Source organism: Balaenoptera ricei, chromosome 8 (assembly GCF_028023285.1).
Source record: "Balaenoptera ricei isolate mBalRic1 chromosome 8, mBalRic1.hap2, whole genome shotgun sequence".
In the NCBI taxonomy this organism is placed as follows: Eukaryota; Metazoa; Chordata; class Mammalia; order Artiodactyla; family Balaenopteridae; genus Balaenoptera; species Balaenoptera ricei.
This window is the reverse complement of record NC_082646.1, coordinates 113877779-113903104: the sequence shown is the minus strand read 5'-3', so window position 1 is coordinate 113903104 and position 25326 is coordinate 113877779. Positions and strand designations below refer to the sequence as shown.

At 54.9% G+C, this 25326-nt stretch overlaps 2 protein-coding genes across 6 annotated transcripts; one reads left to right on the top strand and one right to left on the bottom strand.

Moving 5' to 3' along the window:
- Positions 1–280: 280 nt before the first annotated feature.
- On the top strand, positions 281–16727 carry TALDO1 (transaldolase 1). 2 transcript variants are annotated; one of them, XM_059932394.1, is made up of 8 exons: positions 293–435; positions 11603–11726; positions 13429–13536; positions 13763–13894; positions 15596–15771; positions 15860–16057; positions 16252–16397; positions 16523–16727. In XM_059932394.1, exons 1-8 carry the CDS (start codon positions 339–341, stop codon positions 16553–16555), a joined length of 1014 nt encoding a protein of 337 aa, XP_059788377.1. In that variant the 5' UTR covers positions 293–338; the 3' UTR covers positions 16556–16727. The 2 variants fall into 2 exon arrangements, with proteins under 2 accessions (XP_059788376.1, XP_059788377.1); XM_059932393.1 differs by lacking the exons at positions 15596–15771; positions 15860–16057; positions 16252–16397; positions 16523–16727 and adding an exon at positions 14007–14595 and having other exon boundaries at positions 281–435.
- Positions 16728–18134: 1407 nt separating this feature from the next.
- Positions 18135–24839, bottom strand: GATD1 (glutamine amidotransferase class 1 domain containing 1). 4 transcript variants are annotated; one of them, XM_059932395.1, is made up of 8 exons: positions 24730–24839; positions 23105–23181; positions 22545–22650; positions 22069–22176; positions 20903–20997; positions 20098–20191; positions 19818–19929; positions 18135–19736 (listed from the first exon to the last, which is right to left on the bottom strand). In XM_059932395.1, the coding sequence occupies exons 1-8, from the start codon at positions 24791–24793 to the stop codon at positions 19730–19732; spliced, it is 663 nt and encodes a 220-aa protein (XP_059788378.1). In that variant the 5' UTR covers positions 24794–24839; the 3' UTR covers positions 18135–19729. The 4 variants fall into 4 exon arrangements, with proteins under 4 accessions (XP_059788378.1, XP_059788380.1, XP_059788379.1 ...); XM_059932397.1 differs by lacking the exon at positions 22069–22176; XM_059932396.1 differs by lacking the exon at positions 18135–19736 and having other exon boundaries at positions 19814–19929.
- Between the last annotated feature and the right edge of the window lie 487 nt (positions 24840–25326).

Below are 25326 nucleotides of genomic sequence, written 5' to 3'. Positions count from 1 at the left end.
GGAAACCAACGCTCTGAGGGCACCGCCCCGGGGGCGGGGCACCGTCTCCGGGACGCTTCTCCCGGCGGGACTCGTCGCTCCGGGGGCGCCGCCCTGGGGACACATCGCCCCGGGGGGGCGTATCTCTCCGGAGGCACCGCCCCAGAGGCGCATCTCCCGGGAGACCTCAGCCGCACAGATCAGGTACTGCTCCGGGGGGCGGGGCGCCGTCTCGGGGGCGGGGCCTCGCCCGGGCGCCGGCGCGCAGGCCCGCCCTCCCGCGCCGCGCTTGGATTGGCCGCGCACGCGGGCAGGGCCCGCGGGGCATTGTGGGCCGTCCGCTCCCGCCGCCGCTCGCCATGTCCGGGTCCCCGGTAAAGCGGCAGAGGATGGAGAGCGCGCTGGACCAGCTCAAGCAGTTCACCACCGTGGTGGCCGACACGGGCGACTTTCACGGTGAGGCTGCGCTGGCCCCGAGCTCCAAGAGAGGGGCTTCGTGCGCGCCGAGCGCCGGCCGGCCCCGGGGTGAGGGGCGGCGGGGCGAGGTGCAGGGGGCGCGAGCGTGCAAGTGAGGGACGGGGGCGGGCCGGGCCACCAGGCCTCCCTGGCCGCGAAGTCGGCCCCGGTTCGCCTCGGCGCCTCTTACCCGGTCCCTCCGCTCCCTTCTCCCTCGCCTCCCGCCCTCTTCACCCCGGCTCCCTCCTTCGCCCCCCCCATTCCCGGTACCCCTTCTCTTTCGTCCCCCGCCCCCGGCCCCCTGTTCCCGGTGCCCCGACCCCTCTTCGCTCTCCGCCCCCGCGTTTCCCGCCCGCCTTCTCCCTCGCTCCCCGCCCTCGGCGCCCATGCTCGGCCCCCCTTCGCCTTCGGCCCGGGGCCGCCGTCCCCTCCGCGCTGCTGGTAGCTCTCGGGAGCCCGCCGTGAGCCGCCAGTGCGTCAGGGAACAGTGTCCAAATGCTTTGATTTGGGGAGAGACTCCAGGTCCGCCTTGGAGCTGCGGACCGTTTGTGGTTACACGGGGTAGTTTTGTTGCGCGAATGTTGACCGCTGAGCAGGAACATGAGTTAGTTCTGGGCCCAGAAACTGCGAAGTTAGTTCTGGGCCCAGAACCTGCTTTTGAAACCTCGTGTTGCACACACTTTCCACCCCTACCCAGGGGACAGCTGAGCACGCTGGTGCCTGCGGCCGGGTGCGGGCCAGTTAGACTTTCACCACGTTGGGCCAAGGAGCTGCGGGGATAAAACCCCATGCGCCGAGGAAAGCAAAGCTTGTCCCAGATTTAGATTTTCCTGACTTTGAATCATGTTCCTTGGAGGCAGCTGGGGGACTTAGCTTTTCCTCCCTCTGCAGTGGAAACACAGACTAGGTGAACCTCCATTCTGTTAGGCTGTGAACAATTAAGATTTTCAGGAAAATCATGAAATTCTCTGGGTATGAGTGCTGTGGGGCACACAGTACGGAAAGGACTTCCTCTCTTTTCTGCTTTCTCATGGTGACTTGAGAAACAGGCTTTAATTCCTCTTTGGTAAGAGTAAGTCTTTATCTAGCAGAGCCTAGGAGAGTGAGTAAGCATGTTTAGCTGCTTCAGTATAAAAGCTGGAAACAGTGATCGGCTTGAGTCCAACCTGTACTTTAAACCATCTGCCAGAAGGTCCCCGCCTGGTCAGAGCTGGGGGCCCTGGGAGATTCCAGCTCCTGCTCACCCAGGAGGCCACGGTCTTCTTTCTACCCCCTCCCTGCCTCCCTGATCCAGGCCTCTGGCAATGACATCACTAGGATAGAGGGTGCTGGAAAAGTGGCTGCATGTATTTCTGCACCTTCTTAGCATGGAATATTTCCCATTTTTGTGAGTTGACAAAGCCCTGGTCTGTATTGTTTCCTGTCGGGTCTCACCAGGCAGCAGCCGCAGGATGGCTGGTCTTGTTACACCTTCTGTCAGTGTAGGGCCAACAAGGCGGGAGGGGTCCTGAGGAATGCTTGCTTTTTTTTTTTTTTTTCCCTCTTTCTTTTTAGAAATATCTAAACCCAAGTGCTGACATTTAAGATTTCTAAGTGAGGGCTTCCCTGGTGGTGCAGTGGTTAAGAATCCGCCTGCCAGTGCAGGGGACACGGGTTTGAGCTCTGGTCCGGGAAGATCCCACGTGCTGCGGAGCAACTAAGTCCCTACGCCACAACTACTGAGCCTGCGCGCCTAGAGCCCGTGCTCCGCAACAAGAGAAGCCACCGCAATGAGAAGCCCGCACACCGCAACAAAGACCCAACACAGCCAAAAATAAATTAGTTAATTAATTTAAAAAAAAAAAGATTTCTAAGTGAATGTTAAGAACTTTATTAAAAAATACATTTGTTGATAATGTATATCCATAAATCTTACATAGTTGTAAATTTGTGGGTTTTTTGGTTTTATTTTTATTTTTTGGCCGTGTCGCCTGGCATGTGGGATCTTAGTTCCCCGACCAGGGATCGAACCCACGGCCTCCTACATTGGAAGTACAGAGTCTTAACCACTGGACCACCAGGGAAGCCCCTGTAAATTCGGTTTGTGGTCACTTTATGAACTGAAGGTTCTTACCTTCGGGGAGTCGTGGGCCTCTTTGAAAATACAATCAAAGCTGTGGATGCTCTTCCCAGAATGATGCCCCACACCCGGTTTTGTGTTCAGTGTAAGGGTCCGTGGAGTCTGAAGTCCATCTGTTGACCCCAGATAGGTCTTGGTTTTGTTTGTTTGTGTTTTAAATAAATTTATTTTTGGCTGCGTTGGGTCTTCGTTGCTGCACGCGGTCTTTCTCTACTTGCGGTGAGCGGGGGCTACTCTTGGTTGCGGTGCACAGGCTTCTCATCGCGGTGGCTTCTCCTATTGCAGAGCACGGGCTCTAGGCGCGCAGGCTTCAGTAGTTGTGGCACACGGGCTCAGTAGTTGTGGCTCACCGGCTCTAGAGCGCAGGCCCAGTAGTTATGGCGCACAGGCTTAGTTGCTCCACGGCATGTGGGATCTTCCCGGACCAGGGCTCAAACCCGTGTCCCCTGCATTGGCAGGCAGATTCTTAACCACTGCGCCAACAGGGAAGCCCCCTTGGTTTTGTTTTGTTTGTTTGTTTTTTGTTTTTTTTTGAGAGTTCTATCATCTTTTTTTAATCATGTCTATAAACAAGAATTCTAAAACTACTATTAAAAATATACTTACTTTGTGAGTTCAGCATGTAAGAAACAGCAAGTAAGGCGCTGGGCAACACCCACTTTCCCTGGTCTCAATCCACCAGCCCCTCTCTTCCTTGCTAGGCACAGCCCTCACTGTGCACCAGGCACCATCCTAAGTGCTTTAGGCAGGTTATCTCATTTAATTTTTTTTTTTTTTTTTTTCACACACACACACACTGTATTTTATTTTTACAAGAGATAAATAGACTGACACCAAGCATTGTACATGGATGACCACAACAAAAACAACAATGATTGCAATTACCAAACATGAAACACACTCATACTATGTCATAATATTGACATTCAGTCCAGTAATCCTCCACTGTAACAGCTCCTTTACTTTGCAGTGAAAATTGATTTGTATATTCTTTGCCTCTGAGTCCTTGTGGGATTTTTTTTTTTTTTAAATTCAGACAGAAAGTCACAAAAATTATACTCATCCTCATCAGTTCACTCAGTCCCATGTAATTAATTTTTTTTTCATCTTGATCTTTTGTTAGCACTTTTATGAGTTCATCAGTTTTTCATTAGAGTTCTGAAAATGCTTATTCATTCAGTTCAGCAGTACAGTCAGTTACCAGAAACCTGTACTTGTCAGAGTCTTTTCCATGAATTTCTTTTTTTTTTTTTCTTTTTTTTTTTTTGACTTTATTTATTTATTTATTTATTTATTTTTCACACACACACACTGTATTTTATTTTTACAAGAGATAAATCGACTGACACCAAGCATTGTACATGGATGACCACAACAAAAGCAACAATGATTGCAATTACCAAACATGAAACACACTCATACTATGTCATAGTATTGACATTCAGTCCAGTAATCCTCCACTGTAACAGCTCCTTTACTTTGCAGTGAAAATTGATTTGTATATTCTTTGCCTCTGAGTCCTTGTGGAATTTTTTTTTTTTTTTTTTTTAATTCAGACAGAAAGTCACAAAAATTATACTCATCCTCATCAGTTCACTCAGTCCCATGTAATTAATTTTTTTTTCATCTTGATCTTTTGTTAGCACTTTTATGAGTTCATCAGTTTTTCATTAGAGTTCTGAAAATGCTTATTCATTCAGTTCAGCAGTACAGTCAGTTACCAGAAACCTGTACTTGTCAGAGTCTTTTCCATGAATTTCTTGAAGATGAAACCCTTTTATAGGAACATATTTGCAAAATCATCAGAGTACACCCAGAACTGTCTGTAAATGACAAAAGACTTAAAAATGACCACGGTTAAAGATTTGATGAAAGTTCATAATAATGCAGTTGACAAGAAAATTAGTTATTTCTGAGATATACATTTTAAAGTAATAACTAGGATTATTACTTATAACATTATACCAGAACATATAAGATTTTTAGAAATTTCATGTAATGTCTGAAACATTTATATTAACATATTTCCATACAAATACAAATATAAGATTTTTAGAAATTTCATGTAATGTCTGAAACATTTATATTAACATATTTCCATACAAATAACCCAATGAAAGTTTAGTATTAGTTGTTTTGTTTGTTTTTTTATACTGCAGGTTCTTATTAGGCATCAATTTTATACACATCAGTGTATACATGTCAATCCCAATCGCCCAATTCAGCACACCACCATCCCCACCTCACCGCAGTTTTCCCCCCTTTGTGTCCATATGTCCATTCTCTACATCTGTGTCTCAACTTCTGCCCTGCAAACTGGCTCATCTGTACCATTTTTCTAGGTTCCACATACATGCATTAATATACGATATTTGTTTTTCTCTTTCTGACTTACTTCACTCTGTATGACAGTCTCTAGATCCATCCACGTCTCAACAAATGACTCAATTTCGTTCCTTTTTATGGCTGAGTAATATTCCATTGTATATATGTGCCACATCTTCTTTATCCATTCGTCTGTTGATGGGCATTTAGGTTGCTTCCATGACCTGGCTATTGTAAATAGTGCTGCAATGAACATTCGGGTGCATGTGTCTTTTTGAATTACGGTTTTCTCTGGGTATATGCCCAGTAGTGGGATTGCTGGGTCATATGGTAATTCTATTTTTAGTTTTTTAAGGAACCTCCATATTGTTCTCCATAGTGGCTGTATCAATTTACATTCCCACCAACAGTGCAAGAGGTTTCCCTTTTCTCCACACCCTCTCCAGCATTTGTTGTTTGTAGATTTTCTGATGATGCCCATTCTAACAGGAGTGAGGTGATACCTCATTGTAGTTTTGATTTGCATTTCTCTAATAATTAGTGATGTTGAGCATCTTTTCATCTGCTTCTGGCCGTCTGTATGTCTTCTTTGGAGAAATGTCTATTTAGGTCTTCTGCCCATTTTTGGATTGGGGTGTTTGTTTCTTTGATATTGAGCTGAATGAGCTGTTTATATATTTTGGAGATTAATCCTTTGTCCGTTGATTCATTTGCAAATATTTTCTCCCATTCTGAGGGTTGTCTTTTCGTCTTGTTTATGGTTTCCTTTGCTGTGCAAAAGCTTTGAAGTTTCATTAGGTCCCACTTGTTTATTTTTGTTTTTATTTCCATTACTCTAGGAGGTGGATCAAAAAAGATCTTGCTGTGATTTATGTCAAAGAGTGTTCTTCCTATGTTTTCCTCTAAGAGTTTTATAGTGTCCAGTCTTATATTTAGGTCTCTAATCCATTTTGAGTTTATTTTTGTGTATGGTGTTAGGGAGTATTCTAATTTCATTCTTTTACATGTAGCTGTCCAGTTTTCCCAGCACCACTTATTGAAGAGACTGTCTTTTCTCCATTGTATATCTTTGCCTCCTTTGTCATAGATTAGTTGACCATAGGTGCGTGGGTTAATCTCTGGGCTTTCTATCTTGTTCCACTGATCTATGTTTCTGTTTTTGTGCCAGTACCATATTGTCTTGATTACTGTAGCTTTGTAGTATAGTCTGAAGTCAGGGAGTCTGATTCCTCCAGCTCCATTTTTTTCCCTCAAGACTGCTTTGGCTATTCGGGGTCTTTTGTGTCTCCATACAAATTTTAAGATGATTTGTTCTAGCTCCGTAAAAAATGCCATTGGTAATTTGATAGGGATCGCATTGAATCTGTAGATTGCTTTGGGTAGTATAGTCATTTTCACAATGTTGATTCTTCCAATCCAAGAACATGGTATATCTCTCCATCTGTTGGTATCATCTTTAATTTCTTTCATCAGTGTCTTATAGTTTTCTGCATACAGGTCTTTTGTCTCCCTAGGTAGGTTTATTCCTAGGTATTTTATTCTTTTTGTTGCAATGGTAAATGGGAGTGTTTCCATAATTTCTCTTTCAGATTTTTCATCATTAGTGTATAGGAATGCAAGAGATTTCTGTGCATTAATTTTGTATCCTGCAACTTTACCATATTCATTAATTAGCTCTAGCAGTTTTCTGGTGGCAGTTTTAGGATTCTCTATGTATAGTATCATGTCATCCGCAAACAGTGACAGTTTTACTTCTTCTTTTCCAATTTGTATTCCTTTTATTTCTTTTTCTTTTCTGATTGCCGTGGCTAGGACTTCCAGAAGTATGTTGAATAATAGTGGTGAGAGTGGACATCCTTGTCTCGTTCCTGATCTTAGAGGAAATGCTTTCAGTTTTTCACCATTGAGAATGATGTTTGCTGTGGGTTTGTCATATATGGCCTTTATTATGTTGAGGTAGGTTCCCTCTATGCCCACTTTCTGGAGAGTTTTTATCAGAAATGGGTGTTGAATTTTGTCAAAAGCTTTTTCTGCATCTATTGAGATGATCATATGGTTTTTATTCCTCAATTTGTTAATATGGTGTATCACATTGATTGATTTGCGTATATTGAAGAATCCTTGCATCCCTGGGATAAATCCCACTTGATTGTGGCGTATGATCCTTTTAATGTATTGTTGGATTCTGTTTGCTAGTATTTTGTTGAGGATTTTTGCGTCTATATTCATCAGTGATATTGGTCTGTAATTTTTTTTTTTTGTAGTGTCTTTGTCTGGTTTTGGTATCAGGGTGATGGTGGCCTCATAGAATGAGTTTGGGAGTGTTCCTTCCTCTGCAATTTTTTGGAAGAGTTTGAGAAGGATGGGTGTTAGCTCTTCTCTAAATGTTTGATAGAATTCACCTGTGTAGCCATCTGGTCCTGGACTTTTGTTTGTTGGAAGATTTTTAATCACAGTTTCAATTTCATTACTTGTGATTGGTTTGTTGATATTTTCTGTTTCTTCCTGATTCAGTCTTGGAAGTTTATACCTTTCTAAGAATTTGTCCATTTCTTCCAGGTCGTCCATTTTATTGGCATAGAGTTGCTTGTAGTAGTCTCTTAGGATGCTTTGTATTTCTGCGGTGTCTGTTGTAACTTCTCCTTTTTCATTTCTGATTTTATTGATTTGAGTCCTCTCCCTCTTTTTCTTGATGAGTCTGGCTAATGGCTTATCAATTTTGTTTATCTTCTCAAAGAACCAACTTTTAGTTTTATTGATCTTTGCTATTGTTTTCTTTGTTTCTATTTCATTTATTTCTGCTCTGATCTTTATGATTTCTTTCCTTCTGCTGACTTTGGGTTTTGTTTGTTCTTCTTTCTCTAGTTTCTTTAGGTGTAAGGTTAGATTGTTTACTTGAGATTTTTCTTGTTTCTTTAGGTAGGCTTGTATAGCTATAAACTTCCCTCTTAGAACTGCTTTTGCTGCATCCCATAGGTTTTGGGTCGTCGTGTTTTCATTGTCATTTGTCTCTAGGTATATTTTTATTTCCTCTTTGATTTCTTCAGTGATCTCTTGGTTATTTAGTAACGTATTGTTTAGCCTCCATGGTTTGTCTTTTTTACATTTTTTTCCCTGTAATTCATTTCTAATCTCATAGCGTTGTGGTCAGAAAAGATGCTTGATATGATTTCAATTTTCTTAAATTTACTGAGGCTTGATTTGTGACCCAAGATGTGATCTATCCTGGAGAATGTTCCGTGCGCACTTGAGAAGAACGTGTAATCTGCTGTTTTTGGATGGAATGTCCTATATATATCAATTAAATCTATCTGGTCTATTGTGTCATTTAAAGCTTCTGTTTCCTTATTTATTTTCATTTTGGATGATCTGTCCATTGGTGTAAGTGAGGTGTTAAAGTCCCCCACTATTATTGTGTTACTGTCGATTTCCTCTTTTATAGCTGTTAGCAGTTGCCTTATGTATTGAGGTGCTCTTATGTTGGGTGCATATATATTTATAATTGTTGTATCTTCTTCTTGGATTGATCCCTGGATCATTATGTAGTGTCCTTCCTTGTCTCTTGTAACATTCTTTATTGTAAAGTCTATTTTATCTGATATGAGTATTGCTACTCCAGCTTTCTTTTGATTTCCATTTGCATGGAATATCTTTTTCCATCCCCTCACTTTCAGTCTGTATGTGTCCCTAGGTCTAAAGTGGGTCTCTTGTAGACAGCATATATATGGGTCTTGTTTTTGTATCCATTCAGCCAGTCTATGTCTTTTGGTTGGGGCATTTAATCCATTCACGTTTAAGGTAATTATCGATATGTATGTTCCTATGACCATTTTCTTAATTGTTTTGGGTTTGTTTTTGTAGGTCCTTTTCTTCTCTTGTGTTTCCCACTTAGAGAAGTTCCTTTAGCATTTGTTGTAGAGCTGGTTTGGTGGTGCTGAATTCTCTTAGCTTTTGCTTGTCTGTAAAGCTTTTGATTTCTCCATCAAATCTAAATGAGATCCTTGCCGGGTAGAGTAATCTTGGTTGTAGGTTCTTCCCTTTCATCACTTTAAGTATATCATGCCACTCCCTTCTGGCTTGCAGAGTTTCTGCTGAGAAATCAGCTGTTAACCTTATGGGAGTTCCCTTGTATGTTATTTGTCGTTTTTCCCTTGCTGCTTTCAATAATTTTTCTTTGTCTTTAATTTTTGCCAGTTTGATTACTATGTGTCTCGGCGTGTTTCTCCTTGGGTTTATCCTGTATGGGACTCTCTGCGCTTCCTGGACTTGGGCGGCTATTTCCTTTCCCATGTTAGGGAAGTTTTCGACTATAATCTCTTCAAATATTTTCTCTGGTCCTTTCTCTCTCTCTTCTCCTTCTGGGACCCCTATAATGCGAATGTTGTTGTGTTTAATGTTGTCCCAGAGGTCTCTTAGGCTGCCTTCATTTCTTTTCATTCTTTTTTCTTTAGTCTGTTCCGCAGCAGTGAATTCCACCATTCTGTCTTCCAGGTCACTTATCCGTTCTTCTGCCTCAGTTATTCTGCTATTGATTCCTTCTAGTGTAGTTTTCATTTCAGTTATTGTATTGGTCATCTCTGTTTGTTTGTTCTTTAATTCTTCTAGGTCTTTGTTAATCATTTCTTGCATCTTCTCAATCTTTGCCTCCATTCTTATTCCGAGGTCCTGGATCATCTTCACTATCATTATTCTGAATTCTTTTTCTGGAAGGTTGCCTATCTCCACTTCGTTTAGTTGTTTTTCTGGGGTTTTTTCTTGTTCCTTCATCTGGTACATAGCCCTCTGCCTTTTCATCTTCTCTATCTTTCTGTAACTGTGGTTTTTGGTCCACAGGCTGCAGGATTGTAGTTTTTCTTGCTTCTGCTGTCTGCCCTCTGGTGGTTGAGGCTATCTAAGAGGCTTGATGGGAGGCTCTGGTGGTGGGTAGAGCTGACTGTTGCTGTGGCGGTCAGAGCTCAGTAAAACCTTAATCCACTTGACTGTTGATGGGTGGGGCTGGGTTCCCTCCCTGTTGCTGTGGCGTCAGAGCTCAGTAAAACCTTAATCCACTTGACTGTTGATGGGTGGGGCTGGGTTCCCTCCCTGTTGGTTGTTTTGCCTGAGGCAACCCAACACTGGAGCCTACCCGTGCTCTTTGGTGGGGTTAATGGCAGACTCTGGGAGGGCTCACGCCAAGGAGAACTTCCCAGAACCTCTGCTGCCAGTGTCCTTATCCCCACGGTAAAACAGAGCCACCACTCGCCTCTGCAGGAGACCCCCCAACACCAGCAGGTAGGTCTGGTTCAGTCTCCCCCAGGGTCACTGCTCCTTCCCCTGGGTCCCGATGCACACATTACTTTGTGTGTGCCCTCCAAGAGTGGGGTCTCTGTTTCCCCCAGTCCTGTCAAAGTCCTGGAATCAATTCCCACTAGGCTTCAAAGTCTGATTCTCTAGGAATTCCTCCTCCCGTTGCCGGACCCCCAGGTTGGGAAGCCTGACGTGGGGCTCAGAACCTTCACTCCAGTGGGTGGACTTCTGTGGTATAAGTGTTCGCCAGTCTGTGAGTCACCCACCCAGCAGTTATGGGATTTGATTTTACTCTGATTGCGCCCCTCCTACCGTCTCACTGTGGCTTCTCCTCTGTCCTTGGACGTGGGGTATCCTCCTTGGTGAAGTCCAGGGTCTTCCTGTCAATGATTGTCCAGCAGCCAGTTGTGATTCTGGTGCTCTCGCAAGAGGGAGTGAGAGCACGTCCTTCTACTCCGCCATCTTGGTTAATCCTCTCTCTGGTTTTGTTTTTAATTTTGCTAAAAGTCAGCTTTATCAAGGTATAATTTTATATGATGAAAGGCACCAGTTTCAGTGCATTACTCTGGGTTTTAACACATCTGTGTAAGTTCTGCTCCAGAGTACTTTTTCTTAACTTGTCATTTTGAAATAATTATAGACTTTTAGGAAGTTGCAAAATGAGCCCATAGAGTCCCATGAATCCTTCACCCATTGTCCCCCAGTGGTGACGTTTTGTGTGGCCGTGGTGTGACATCAGAAGCAGGAACTTGGCACTAGCATGACACCGTGAACAGGCTTCAGGCCGGCTCCGTGTCCACCGGTTTCCACCTGCACAGAGGAGGGGGCATGCTCTGTGGCGGTTTTATAGTGCATAGGTTCTTGTAGCCACCAGGACAGGTAGGACACGGCTGTTCCCCGGCCACAGAGACCTCCCTCGGCCCTGAGAGCCGCCCCCCTTCCCTGTTCCCGTTCTCCATCTCTGTAGTTTTGTCATCAGAGGATACTCTGACAATTCTAACTTGCCCAATCAGCTTAGTGAACCAGCTAATCCTGGAAGCTGAGGTTGGTGAACCTGAGCTCTGTGCTACCCCGTGAGCCTGGGCCGCAAGACTCCTTGGACTTCCTGGCCTGGTTACCAAGAAGGTGCTAGTGTGTTAAAGGAGAATACAGACCTGGGTGCCCACACTGTCGGGCGGCCACCTCCCTTCTTGCTCCGGCGCTGGGCGGCCCTGGGCCCTCGGCACATCTGCTCCCTGGCTTTAGTCTCTTGTCGCTTTCTCACTGTGCACGCAGCTGCTTCTTGGCCAGCCTTCCGTGTGAAGTGCGGCCACACCCTGGCTCAGAAGACATGCTGGACTCTGTTTACATGTTTAGGGCTTACAGGGGTTGGCTCGGGTTGCTGGCTGGAAGCGAGCACTCCACTTACTTCCCCGCTTTCCACAATTATTTCCCTAGCCATCGACGAGTACAAGCCCCAGGATGCCACCACCAACCCGTCCCTGATCCTAGCCGCGGCACAGATGCCCGCCTACCAGGAGCTGGTGGAGGAGGCCGTTGCCCACGGCCGGAGGCTGGGCGGGTGAGTGCGGGTCCGGGCAGCAGCCCTCAGCTGGTCTGGTCGCTTCCCTCCCTCCCTGAGTTTAGTTGTCAGGTGTCTTAGACTCAGGGAGGGAATGCTGTCTGCTTTCCTGTTTCTTTTTGTCAGGAAAGAAATAGCCGACGTGTTATTTACACGTAGCAGGCAATACCCATTGTGCGTGTACAGTTCGTTGAGTTTTATTTGCAGGAACGTGTAGACACCACCCCAGAAGTCCCTCCCCGCTTTTGCAGTCAGTCTCCCCAGCCCTGGCGACCGTGGACCTGCTTTCTGGCGTTTTGTTATGTTTTAGCAGTTCTGCTGGAGTGAGATTCATTAAGTGCACTGTCCGATTCATTCTGGTCAGTTTATGCGGTGGTGCAGCCACAGTCACAACCCAGTCCTGGAGCCTCTGCACCTCCTAGAAGGTTCCCTGGAGCGTCTGCCAGCGACCACAGACTGGCTCTCCTCTCCGCAGATTGGCCTTTGCTGGATGTCATTTTAAGTTTTCATCCGGGCGATACTGCCCAGCTGAGAGTGAGCCTGCAGGGGTCAGTGGCCCCTGGCAGGAGCCACGCTGGGCTGGCCTGTCCCTTTCTGGCGCTCCTGTGTGCTGAGGTCAGGCGGTGTGCAGGTGTGTGTGTGACGGCTGCTCCGTGCACTGGGCCACCCTGCCCCCACCATGTGCCACCCCCTGCCCCCCCTGCCCATCCTGGCTGCTTCCCTGTCCCTTCTTGGTATTCCTGGAATTGGTGACAAGTTGGTGCCCTTAGTGATCACCAGACTGGCCCTGCTCCCGTGTCCAGCCCGTGACACGCGGGCTGGAGATCTTTCTGGTCCGTTTTGGAACAGCATCATGTACCTTACTCATCTGCCCAGGTAGCTTCAAAGAGGTTGGAAAGACTGTTTTGTTCAAGTCCCCAAAGATGAAGGGGTTCAGTTTGGGAGGATGAAAACGTGGAGAATGGAAGGCAGGGATGGTTGCACCACAGTATGCCCCTAACTAGTCACTTAAAAATGGTTAAGATAGGGCTTCCCTGGTGGCACAGTGGTTGAGAATCCGCCTGCCAGTGCAGGGGACACGGGTTCAAGCCCTGGTCCTGGAAGATCCCACATGCCGTGGAGCCACTAAGCCCGTGAGCCACAACTACTGAGCCTGCGCTCTAGAGCCTGCAAGCCACAACTACTGAGCCCGCACGCCTAGAGCCCGTGCTCCGCAACAGGAGAAGCCACTGCAATGAGAAGCCCACACACCGCAACGAAGAGTAGCCCCCGCTCGCCACAACTAGAGAAAGCCGGTGCACAGCAACAGAGACCCAACACAGCCAAAAAATAAATAAATTAATTTAAAAAAAAAAAAACCCAACAAATCTCATTTAAAAAAAAAAAAATGGTTAAGATGGGGGGAGTTCCCTGGTGGCCTAGTGGTTAGGACCCTGCAGTCTCACTGCCGTGGCCCAGGTTCAGTCCCTGGTTGGGGAACTGAGATCCTGCAAGCTGTGTGGCATGGCCAAAGTTAAAAAAAAAAAAGGTTAAGATGGTAAGTTTTATGCTATGTGTGTTTTGCCACAACTAAAAAAAATTATTTTAAGAAAAAAGATGGAGGGAAAAGAATTTGGGAAATGAATAACAGAATTTGTTTTGTAGAATCCTGTGCATTTAAATCTAACAAGCTTCTAACCTAATTTTTTCCCTGGAATTTCAGATCACAAGAGGAACAGATTACAAATGCTACTGATAAACTTTTTGTGCTGTTTGGAGCAGAAATACTGAAGAAAATTCCAGGCCGCGTATCCACAGAAGTGGATGCAAGGTAAGGACGCAGGGCTGACAGGTGACGTGGGCCGAGGGCAGCAGCTGCTTTTCAGTCCGTGGCTCCCCACGTGGCGCCCAGGTGCTGCCGTGGCCGCTGATCCCCGTGAGCTGCTTGCCTCCGGCCCCTGCTCGAATATCAGTCCTGCTAAGCTGCTCCGAGCCGGGCACGCCACGCACCCCGTGGCTGGCTGCCGGGTGCCCCTGTCACGGCCCTGCCCCCGCAGGCTCTCCTTCGATAAGGATGCTATGGTGGCCCGCGCCCAGCGCCTCATCGACCTGTACAAGGAGGCTGGGATCAGCAAGGACCGGATTCTGATAAAGCTGTCGTCCACCTGGGAAGGAATCCAGGCTGGAAAGTAAGTGTCCCCGTGAGGAGGGAGCTGGTGGGGACTCTGCCCGTCCCGGGTGGGCCTCGGGGAGCAGGCCCCGTGCGATGCCACACGTTGTCGAACATAAGTCGTTTCCCAGCAGCCGTGCTCAGGGCAGAGGAGGTAGAAGCAGGTGCAGACAGGGAGCTGCTCTGGCGCCGCTCCCCCCCGCCCCCCCACCCCCCGCAGGGCCATGCTCGGCTGTCCTGGGAGCGCCCCTTGTGCACCAGCGGGGTCCCTGTGTTATCTGTTCCACTCCTGCAACCTTCTGCCTCTGGACGCGCCTGTTCTGGACTCTTCCACGTGATGGAATCGCGCAGTACGTGGCCTTTGTGTCTGGCTTCCCTTGCTGGGCATGTGTTCAAGGTTCACATGTGCCGTGCGTGTGTTGGGGCTGCATTCCTCTTAAAACTTTTGTTCGCTCGTGTGTATACACTGCATTTTCTGAGTCCATCCTTCAAGGGACGTGTGGTTGTCCTGCCTTTGGCGCTGTCGAGGGTAGTGCTGCTGTGAGCACGTGTGCTCGAGCTTTGGTGCCGTCTCTGGTGGGCACACACTGGAGGGCGGAGTTGCTGGTGCTGTGGTCATGGTGTCGGCCATCGAGGCTGCCCTGTGCCCCCTCAGCTGCACTTCGTGACCACCTTCCTGCGGCCAGGCAGCAGAAGTGCCTCTGAAGCTGTCCGTTGGGACAGGGACACAGCTGTTGCAGAGTGGGGCCGGGGCCCTGTTCTCACGGTCGACCCCAGGACGTCACGTGGGTGACTGACTTTCTGCAGGGTGGCCCAGAAGGGCGAGGGGGAGCAGTGGGACCGGGAGGCCGCGGGCTCTGGGTGGGACCGAGGCAGGATGGCGCTGCAGTCGGAGCTGATTCTGTGACGAGGTGAGGGACCGGGTCTGTGGCTCTCAGGGAACCTCTCGCCTTTGTCCCTGTTTTGAATTGCCGGTTTGATGAAGGAAGTTCTGGTCACCCACAACTCACTAGCCAGAGAGAGCCCTGGTGAATGTTCCAGAGTTGTTTTTTTTTTTTAGTAAAACGAACTAATTTCAACTCCACACATTTTTGTTTTTAAATATCTATTTATTTATTTTTGGCTATTCTGGGTCTTTGTTGAGGCCTGCGGACTTCTTAGTTGAAGCATGCGTGCAGGATCTAGTTTCCCAACCAGGGATCGAACCTGGGCCCCCTGCATTGAGAGCGTGGAGTCTTACCCACTGGACCACCAGGGAAGTTCCTCCAGAGTTTTTTGGAGGGTTTTTCGTTTGTTTTGTTTTTGAATTATTTTATTTATTTTTGGCTGAATTGGGCCTTAGTTGCGCGTGGGCTGTCTCTGGTTGTGGCGAGCGGGGGCTACTCTTTTTTGTGGTGCACGGGCTTCTCATTGCGGTGGCTTCTCTTGTAGACAAGCACAGGCTCTAGGCTCATGAGCTTCAGTAGTTGTGGCACGCGGGCTCAGTAGTTGTGGCACACGGGCTTAGTTGCTCCGCGGCATGTGGGATCTTCCCAGACCAGGGCTCGAACCCGTGTCCCTTCCGTTGGCAGGCGGATTCTTAACCACTGCACCACCAGGGAAGCCCCCAGAGTTGTTCTTAACGAGGGTGGGGCGACCCTGTTCCTGCCTTTTCAGTTGCTGAATCGTGAGCGTTTCTCGCTGTGTGCCCGCTGCTCATGCCGCCCTCCCCCCCCCACAGGCAGCTGGAGGAGCAGCACGGCGTCCACTGCAACATGACGCTGCTCTTCTCCTTCGCCCAGGCCGTGGCCTGCGCCGAGGCGGGGGTGACACTCATCTCCCCCTTCGTGGGCCGCATCCTCGACTGGCACGTGGCCAACACGGACAAGAAGTCCTTTGAGCCCCTGGAGGACCCCGGTGAGTAGCACTCGGAGGCGGGGGCGGAGGAGTGCCGCGCCGTCAGCTCCCGGCGGCGGGCGTGGCAGCTCCGGGCATGTCCCCCCAGGAGTGAAGAGCGTCACCAAGATCTACAACTATTACAAGAAGTTCGGCTACGAGACCGTCGTCATGGGCGCCTCCTTCCGCAACACGGGCGAGATCAAGGCCCTGGCAGGCTGCGACTTCCTCACCATCTCACCCCAGCTCCTGGGGGAGCTGCTCAAGGACCACAGCAAGCTGGCGCCCACGCTCTCGGTCAAGGCAGGTAAGAAGCCCCCCCGCCCCGCTCAAGGCCCCCATGGGGACACCGGTGCCTCCGTCACCTGAGGGTGTGGAGCCTAGAGCCGCAGGGCCAGCCTGCACTCACCTGCTGTCCAGCCCACCTGCCGTGGGGGTGGCGCCAGGCAGGGGCCTTAGGGCGGCTCTGAGCCCAAGGCCCCGGCGCGTGCCCTCCCCCAGCCCAGGCCAGTGACCTGGAGAAGGTCCACCTGGACGAGAAGGCCTTCCGCTGGCTGCACAACGAGGACCGCATGGCCGTGGAGAAGCTCTCAGACGGGATCCGCAGGTTCGCTGCGGACGCTGTGAAGCTGGAGCGGATGCTGACGGTGAGAGCCCAGGGTTACCAGGGTTACGGTCGGGGTGGGGGGGGGGCCTGGCGGGGGCGGGGAGGGGAGGGGGACGGGGAGGGGACGGCACACCGGGTCACACACCGCCCGTCGCCCGTCTCTAGGAACGAATGTTCAGCGCGGAGAACGGAAAATAGCTTGGCACCTGAGGCTGGACCGCAGATATGCCGCCGACTTTGAATTGGGGCCTAATTGCACATGCATTGCGACGAATCTTGGATTTTTTTACTAATCGGAGCGGGGATGAATCACAGATTTCCGATTTTATGTAAAATTCTGCTCAGCGCATTAAAGGCGTCACTTTTCGTTCCCGTGTGTGCCTCCTTTCCCCTCCGCCGGCTGCAGCCTGGCCTGATGGAGGCAGGGTTGGGTCAAGAGCCCCCCTGGGGGCCTCCAGGCAGGGGTGACAGCCCCTCACCTGCTTCTGGGAGCCTTGACACAGAAGGCGGGGAGCTGCCTGAGCACTTCCTCTGTGTCTGGAGCCCGACGGCCCCGGGGCTTGCAGGCTGTGCTTGCGGAGTTGGGTGGGAGGGTGCCAGGGGCCGTCTGGAGCTGTGCGGGGGGCCGGGCCCGCAGAGAGGAGCCTCTGCGTCAGCGCCTCCTGCTGTCGGGACGGCCCCCGTGCCCCTGAGCCTCTCCGCGCTGCCCTGGGGCGGAGGCACAGCCGGGACCTTCCACAGGCCCTGGGTTCCTGTGGGGCGATGGCGCCACCTTGTGGGGACAGCGTAGCATAGCGTGCGCTGAGCAGGGCTTCCAATCCTCAAACCCCGAGCAGAGGCAGGGCACAGCTTGTGAAGACACTTTACTTGCACCCTCTGGACTTTTCAAGCGACAGGTGTGCTGCACTGGGAAGGGGTTGGTGGGGGGCGGTGATGGGTGGTCCACAGGGCAGCCCCTTCCTCTCCCCTGGGACCAGCCTCTGTTCCTGGATCAGTGAAGCTGGCGGGGGGGGGGGGGGGGGACGGGACAATGACGCAGGGTCTGGGTGAGACTGCCTGGGGGCACGAGGTGGGTGGAAGGGGCCCCGGCTGGCCCTCCAGGTCTGCGCCAGTGGAGCCAGGTGTCAGGACAGGCCTGTGGGACACTGCCCTGGGTCTGGCTGAGGGTCAACGGGGAGCCCCTGTGCCCCCCACCCCTGCCGGGCCGGGCTTGTTCCCCATGGCTCCCTGCAAGTGAGTGGCGCTCCCAGAACCCCCGTCTGCTGGGGTTGGAGCAGGTGGCTGGGGCTTGTGGTTCTGCAGCTGCCACCCTCCCCAAAGGCAGGGGCAGTGCTGAGCAGGCAGGGCTCAGGGGACAGGCGCCACCCTGGGCCACACCCCTCAGGCCACCTAGCCTGCCCAGGCTGCCCCACCCATCCTGGTGCTGAGGGGGTGGTCTTGGGTTCGGTGGGGGTGGGTGCCACAGCACAGGGACCTGCTGAGGTGGGCAGGGCTTCTCGCCCCCAGCCCCCCAGCTGCCTGGCCAGGTCGGGTCAGGGGGCTAAGGCTTCCTGCAGCCCCCTCCCCCTGAGCTGATCAAAGGGCTGTGTCCTAGGAGGACGTGGAGGTCTCAGCTCACCATCTTGCCTGGCCTGGGGCCTCAGGATGGAGACCGTGGATGCCAGTGACAGACATGAAGCCCACCTGCTCACAGGTACAACCCTGTGTAGCCAGCACCTTAGAACATGCTTGTCCCCCGATCTGCCCCCATTCCCAGCCACAAATGACTGATCCGCTCTGAATTTTTGGATTTTTCATATCTGTCTGGTTTCCTTTGCTGAGCATGACGTTTCCAAGGGTCCACCACATGGACATTAATATTGTTCAGTAGTAAGAATGCTCCTTTTATGGAAGCTACAACTTATCGCGAAAAACACCACGGATGTTCACGCATTGTTTTTGTGGAGTTGTAGGGTCTTTCTTTCTCTTGGATAAACCTCAGGGTCTATTTTAAACACCCCGGGCATGTGGGGAACCCCCGGGGGCACAGGCACCTGCACCCACCCAGTGGCCACCCCAGTGCCCTGGACCTGGCATACCCAGGAGCAGCCAGTGGGGCAGACTCAGAGAGCACCAGCCACCAGGGAGCAGGGCTGTGGAGGGGCCCCCGCAGAGCCCGCCTGGGTCTTGGTCTGCACAGTCAGAAGGCGTCATCATTTGAAAAAAGCTTTTTGTCCAGAGATGTCCGTGACTCCGTGATGTGAGGACTGCAAACACGGGATGACCGATGGGGCTGCCCAGGCCCCACGTGTGCACACAGCAGGCCAGCAGGCGGCAGGGGCCCTGGCACGGGGAGCATCGCCTCCGACTCGGGGCACCCCGCTTCCTCCTCCTTTGTTCTGAGGGGTTGGATGCGGCAGAGCTAGTCAGGCTGAGACAAGGATGGTGACACACACGGGGCCAGAGCAGCTCCAGGAGGCCCCAGCCGAGGGCCGCAGGCCAGGACAGGTGCCCTGGGGAAGCTGGAGCGCGACCAGGCTGCACTGGGACTCGGCTGGCCGGACAGCCACCTGGCATCCCCAGGACTGTCGCCGCCCCTGCCAACCCAGCCCAGCCAGCCACACTCAAGGCCTCCTTCCAAGTGGAACTCGGCTCCGTCACGTCCACCTTGAAACAGGCAGAGCAGCTGCAAAACCAGGCTCGGCCGTCAGGACCCGAGGCCACCTGGGCAGGGCCGTGTGTTGTGTCCACAATTAAGTGTTTCTCTCACCATCAGAAGGGACGCGGTGACACTGCAGCAACCACCCCAAGGTCCATCCCGGCCTTAACATGGGGTCGCCATCACGTTTGAAACCGTGCACTAGGCAAGGGTTAGGGTGAGAGCAGGTTCTTCAGCACCAGCCAGCGGGGCCCTCCCCACCCAGCCCCCCCCCCAGCGCCCAAAGGCCTGGGGAGCCCGCAGGGAGGCCTGGGAGGAGCCTCAGCACAGAAGCGGGACCCTGGGATCCCAGCCGGCAGGCACCCAGCTTCCAGGAGGGCTCAGCCTCTGCTCCCCCCGCCAGGGTGAACAGGGACGGGCAGGGGAGCCAAGACCCCAGCCCGGACCCACAGCTGACCCTCTGTGGGGCACTCAGAATGCTCCAGGACCAGCCGGCCGCCAGCGGGCCCCTTGGCGCTCCCCACCCCTCCCTGAGGAGACTCTGCAGGGCTGGGGGCTCAGCCCCTCCCCCAGAGCCTTCACCCCTCAGGGAGGATTCTCAGAGCCCCCAGCAAGCCAGGCCGGGGTGTCGTGGAGGCGGGGTCCCCGGAGGCCTGAGAGTCCAGATGCCTCTGGGGACACCCGGGACATCTGGAGGTGGCGGCATCCGCTGGCGGGCTCAGCTCAGGGCCACCTCACTTCCTGTGGGACGGAGGCCGGGTCAAGGCAAAGGGGCCGGTCACAAGGCAGCGTCCCACCCGCCACCCAGGCCAAGCCCCTCACCGGCTGCTGCAGAGGAAGAGCAGGTTCTGCACGGCCGGGACGGTGGAGCCGGCGTTCTGGCCAGTGACCAGGTGGCGGTCCAGCACCACGTGCACGGCGTCGGGCTCGCTGGCTGCAGGAGACCCCCGGGGGCCCAGGCCTCAGGCCGCGTGCTGGGCCGGCTCCCGAGACGCTCCCGCACCTGCCCTCCCGGGCCGGGGACTCGTGGTCAAGGGCTGGCCCCCCAGGTCCTTGGGACACTCAGCCCCAGCAGGCGGGCCTGGCCAGGGCCCCCACTCACCACTGAAGCAGGCCCCCGCGTCCTTCACGAAGTCCTCCACAACCAGGGGCAGGTGGGCGAAGCCGGGCGCCCGGACGAGCTCGTACACGGAAGGCTGCGGGGGAAGGGCACCCAGGCTCAGGGGGCCACGCCCGCCACGTGGGGGCTGCTGAGGGTGGAGGGGCCCGCAGCAGGGGCTGGGGCTGAGGCTCTCCCGCCGTGGGGTGGCCTGAGGTGACAAGGCCACCGTGGGGCGGAAGCTGCCTGTCACCGCCTCGCCCAGCATCGGGGCACACGGGTGACCAGAATGAGCCGGGCAGGTGACCTCAGGGCAGAGCCCTTCAACGAGCAGCAGGGCTGGAGGTCGAGCACAGAGCCACGCGAGGGGTGGTGACTGAGGTCCCCCCCAGAGGAGAGCCCCTGCCCCTCTCCTCCTGTCCTCTCCCAGCCACCGGCCAGGCCGGCCCCGTGCAGCCCCCGCGCCTAGGCCTCAGTCCTCGCCGGGCAGACCCCCCCAGACCTGCCCCAGGACCCGGACTCTGGCTCCACGTCCAGCCAGGCCCTCTGCCCAAGTGGCGGCACCGCTTCCTGGACCCGAAAGGAGTGACACACTCAACAGGCACGAAACAAGGCCCCGAAGGACCCCTGCTCCCCACCCCCTGCCCCGTGCTGGTAACCAAGAGCCCCATCTGGGCAAACGACTGCTGCCACCACCGGAGGGGACCCTGGGCCCCCCAGCAGGCCCCCAGCCAGTCCCCCTGCTCTCAGATGCGTGTGCACATCTTCCATCCCCGTCCACAGCCCAGCACCCCTGCAGCGCACTCACCCCCGTGACGCTGTAGCCTTGGAACACCCAGGAACTGTCCTCATTGGTGGCACAGCAGAGGGCGGCAACGCCGTGGCCCACAGCACAGATGGGCTCTGGAAGCAGGGTCAAGGCCAGCGTGAGACGCTGGAAGCCGCCCAGGCCCCTGCCAACACGCCCACTCCCCTGGCTCCCCTCCCCAGACACAACTCAGAACTAGGATTTGTTTAGAGCCCAGATCCCCTGAAGCCGTCCTCGTGGCCAAGAAACAGGTACAACAAGGAGGAAGGCGGGTGCCAGGTGCACCTGTCACACCGGAGCGCTGCCACCCTCTGCCCCGCAGAACCACCCGCCCGGCTCCAGGCCCCGACTTGGCCTCTAGGCACCGCGGGGCAGCCCGCCTGGGAGCCCCCCGCCTCCGAATGCAGCAGGGGGAGGCGCCCCGGCCCTCCTCTTGCCCCGCAGGCCCCTGGCTCCGAGCCTCCCTCTCAGGGCAGCCTGGCATGAGTGAGTTCCCACGGCCGAGGCGGCTCAGACAATCGCTGCCTGGGGAGAGGAGGCCCCATTCCCACGAACAAAGGACGCTGTGTGGAGCCCCTGGGTTTGCCTGTTGGGCCCTAACGAGCATCCCAGCCCCATCGCAGCGACTTGCCCATCACCGCCAATGCCAGGCCAGGGCAGTGCGCCATGTCTCCACAGAGCAGAAGTCCTCCCAGCCGCCCCACCCCACCGGCCTCCGAGCCCAAAGCCCACCGGGAACAAAGCCAGCATCCTGCCTGCCCGTCTGGGGGGGTAAGCGTCCCCAGCCATGAGCCCCCGCGGGAGCCGGGCAGAGGGACCACAGGGGCAGCGGCCTGATGCGCACAAAGTCGGGGAAGGAGGCGTGGGGAAGGGATGCCCCTCCCGAATGTGTGTGTGTGTGTGTGTGTGTGTGTGTGTGTGTGTGTGTACACATGCTGACTAAACTTGTCTGCTCACTGGTCAGAATCATGGCTCTTCACACCTACCCTATCTGGCTCCTGAAATGGCCTGGCATCTCCAGCAACAAAACCTGAACCCCGCAGTCCATGGCCATCACCTCCCACGCCCCTCACTGGGCATCTCCCCGCCTCTCCTCCCTGTAGGTGGAGCCCCACTCCCAGCGAATCTGCGTACACGCCCCAACCCCAGTCCCGGGGGCCACCTACTGCTCTCGGAGCGGAAGTGCTGCAGGATGCGAGCCAGGGACCCACTGCTGGCCAGGTCAGCCAGAGCCCCAGGACAGCTGGGAATCAGGAGGGCGTGGTACCGGGCACCTGGCAGGAGACCACAGCCCCGTCAGTCACAGGCGGCGAGGTCGCCAGCTGGGACCAGGCCCTACACGGCCACCAGCCCAGCTCCTCTCTGCTCCTGCCAGCCACCGTGTCACAAGGATTGTGTCACTTATCCCCATGTGGGCTAAGGCTCCCGAGGCCCACAAACCACCTCTGTGTGCCTGCCAACTCCCTCCCCCAGACCGAGCTGGAGAACTCTGGCCACAGGACGCAGGACCGGACACGGCCCTGGATGGCCACAGTGCTTCGTGACAAGCCCCCGGATGCTCCAGGAACAGAGTGAGCGAGCACTTTGGGGCCATGACCCCAGCTGGAACCACCCCCCCACCCAGACCCCCAAGGCCCCGCACCATCGATGGACTCGAGCTTGGCGGGGCTGGCGTAGGCCTTGAGGCGGAAGTCCTGCACCCAGCGCGCGTTGCTCTCGTTCACGTCCACGAAGTCCATGGTCTTCCCCTGCAGGAGCCCAGCATGAGACGCCCCGCTATTGGCTCAAGAAAATGCTGACAAGGGCTGGGACTGACAGCAGTCCCTCGGGACAAAGGGACCCGACCGCCCAGCCCCTCGGCAAGCCTCGCCACACCGAACCCCCTCCTGCCCCTGGGTGGCCTCAGTCTCCTGCTTATAAAGTGGAAGCAAGTGTCCTACCCACCTCAGGGGTGACCCTTAGTGCAGTGAGAAACACCTGATGGGTCACTTCTGTGACCCTGAGTTCCACACTATCGAGGGCCGAGAAGTCCTCCCAATGGCAGGTCTGGGCCACCCTCACTCACACGTGACCAAAGGTCTCAGAAAATGGGGAAGAGAACTAGATGGTGCCACTGGGGTCCTGGGCCCTCAGCCCAAGCTGGCTCCCGGCTCCTCCCGGGGCGTGAAACGCTCTCCTGGAGAAAAGGGTGGCTGGACTTACCCCGGGGGTGGCCACCTGCAGATTGAAGGCGGCGCTGGCCAGTGTGAAGCAGTGGAGGAAGGACTGGGCCGACACGCCTGCGAGGAGATGCGGCCCGGTGGGTGCAGGGCTCCTCCCGGCCCCGGACCACTCTGGGGAGCAGCCCCTAGCCCCACCTCCCCCCGGGGCCCACCCCTCACATGGCTGGGGTAGCAGCCCTAGCCCCCCGGCCCCCCTCGGGGGGCTGTCTCCCCAGCCTGACCACTAAAGTCCTTTCCAGAAGGCAAACCCACGCATGAGGTTCCCTGACACTCTGCTTGTCTACGCACCGAACCACACGGGCTGAGCACCAGCCCCACCCCCGAAGGCAGCCACAGAGCAGCAGCAGTGAGCGAGGCCTGTGCCCGTGGAGGTGGGGCCGCAGCAGGTGTCAGCAGGAAGCACGGTGCGTCTGGTCTCCTCTGCACAGGCCGGGGGACGCTGGCTCCTTTTCTCACCGAGTTCCCGGGTCCTGCCTACCGTCCCGGCCCCGGGGCTGCGTGCAGCCTCTTCTGCGCATGCCCAGTCCGAAGGCTCCCGGCTGCTGGGAGCTGAGGCCCCCACCAGAGACGCCTGCTTCTAAAGGGACTTGATCTGCATCCCTCCACCTTTATTTAATCGAGGGACCCAATCCCGAAACCTCGCCTTCACCTTTATTCACTCTTACAAATTAATACACATTCATCGTAAAGAGTCCACAAATAGGGCAAAGATGGTCTCCCCAGCTCTGCCCAGTTCCTCCAGCCCTCCCACCCCGACCTGCCCCGCCCCAGGGTCCCCTGAAGGGACTCTGGAGGGCCCGCTCGTCCTGCCCACAGAGCGCAGGAGCCTTGTCAGAGCTGTGTCCCACCCCATGTCCTCAGCACCCCTTCCCCGTGGCACAGCCAAGCCGGTGCGGCCCCTCCTCACCCTTACCCCACTCCGACCAGCCACCTACGTCTTCAGGACTGAACCCCACTCTCGATAGCTCACCCTTGAACTCCCCATGCGGGGGCGGGGGGCGTCCCTCAGTTCCTCCATCCCTCATTCTGGGGACAGCTCAGGGGCCCTGGGGCTCAGCACACTGTGACCCCATGACCCGCGGTCCTCACTCCCTCGCCCACTTGGGCAGCTACAGAAGTCAAGACGGGGACAGACTCCAGAGTCGGATCCTGGGTCCCAACCCTGGTTCTCCACCTCCCCGCCATTCGACTTTGGGCTCATCACTCCTCTGCGATGGAGGCAGCAAGGGGAGGACCCAGGAAGTGCGCCAGCCACCCTCACCGGCTCGTTCCTCCCCTGCTGACCCTGAGCACCCGGAGGCCTTGGCGGAGAACCGGGCCCCACCAGCCACGGCGCCCGCGAGCCCACCGGACTCGCCCCTCCCCAACCCTCGTCCTCCGGGCCGTGTGCCGGGCCGGCGGGCAGCGGAGAGGGTGCGGGGAGGAGACACCACTGCCCTCGCCGCCCCGCCTCCCCGGCTCCCCCAGGGCGGCGGCCCGGCGTACTGACCAGACCCGCGGCGGGCCGTCATCCCCGGTTCTCGTCTCCACAGAGGTTCGGCCCGGGCGGAAGCACTCGCGGCAGACGGCCCCCGGCCCCGCCCGCCCCGCCCTCTCGAGTCTCACCTTCGGCGGCGCCGCTGGCCACGAGGAGGCAGGCCGGCCGGTTCGGGAGCCGCTCGGACGCCATGGGCCCAGCCACGGCCTGTGCGGCCTGCGCGTGCGCGGAGCGTGGCAGGGGCAAGGTCAAGGGCCGCGGCGGCCTGGGGGCTGGGCTGAGCCGCGCCGGGCGCATGCGCCATCCCGCCTCCCGCCCCGCCTCTCCCTCCCAGCCCTGGTCCGGGTCGGAGTCCAGGTCAAGGTCTGCCCGGGCTACTCCTCCGACGCTGTCCGCCTCGTGGCCCCGGCGGGCCCGCAGAGAGGTCTGAGCGTGGGCGCGGGGCCGCAGGAGAGGCCTCCGAGGGTCTTCTCGGGCCAGATCCCTCAGCAGCCCTGAGCAGACCCCTGGCCCGACTCCTGCCCGCGGTCAGAGGCACGGTTCCTTCCCCTTCCCAAGCCCAGTCCAGGGCCGCGCAGGCCAGCCTGCGAGGGTACGGGTCCCACGTGGCATGTGGAGTTGGGAGGGGCATCCTGCACAGAGGCAGCCGTGGTGGCACGGGGCCTCACGAGCCAGAAGCCTCATTCTGGGTCTGGCAGTGGCCTGCCTCTCCGTGTCTGCCCCCG

Excerpts from the sequence above, each read along its gene's own strand:
- TALDO1 (XM_059932393.1), top strand. The coding sequence starts at position 339 with ATGTCCGGGTCCCCGGTAAAGCGGCAGAGGATGGAGAGCGCGCTGGAC. Across the intron at positions 11,727-13,428 it reads CACGGCCGGAGGCTGGGCGG|ATCACAAGAGGAACAGATTA; the intron begins GTGAGTGCGGGT and ends CTGGAATTTCAG. Across the intron at positions 13,537-13,762 it reads TCCACAGAAGTGGATGCAAG|GCTCTCCTTCGATAAGGATG; the intron begins GTAAGGACGCAG and ends CTGCCCCCGCAG.
- GATD1 (XM_059932395.1), bottom strand. The coding sequence starts at position 24,793 with ATGGCGTCCGAGCGGCTCCCGAACCGGCCGGCCTGCCTCCTCGTGGCC. Across the intron at positions 20,998-22,068 it reads GCACTTCCGCTCCGAGAGCA|AGCCCATCTGTGCTGTGGGC; the intron begins GTAGGTGGCCCC and ends CCCTGCTTCCAG. Across the intron at positions 19,930-20,097 it reads CGCGGGGGCCTGCTTCAGTG|CCAGCGAGCCCGACGCCGTG; the intron begins GTGAGTGGGGGC and ends GGTCTCCTGCAG.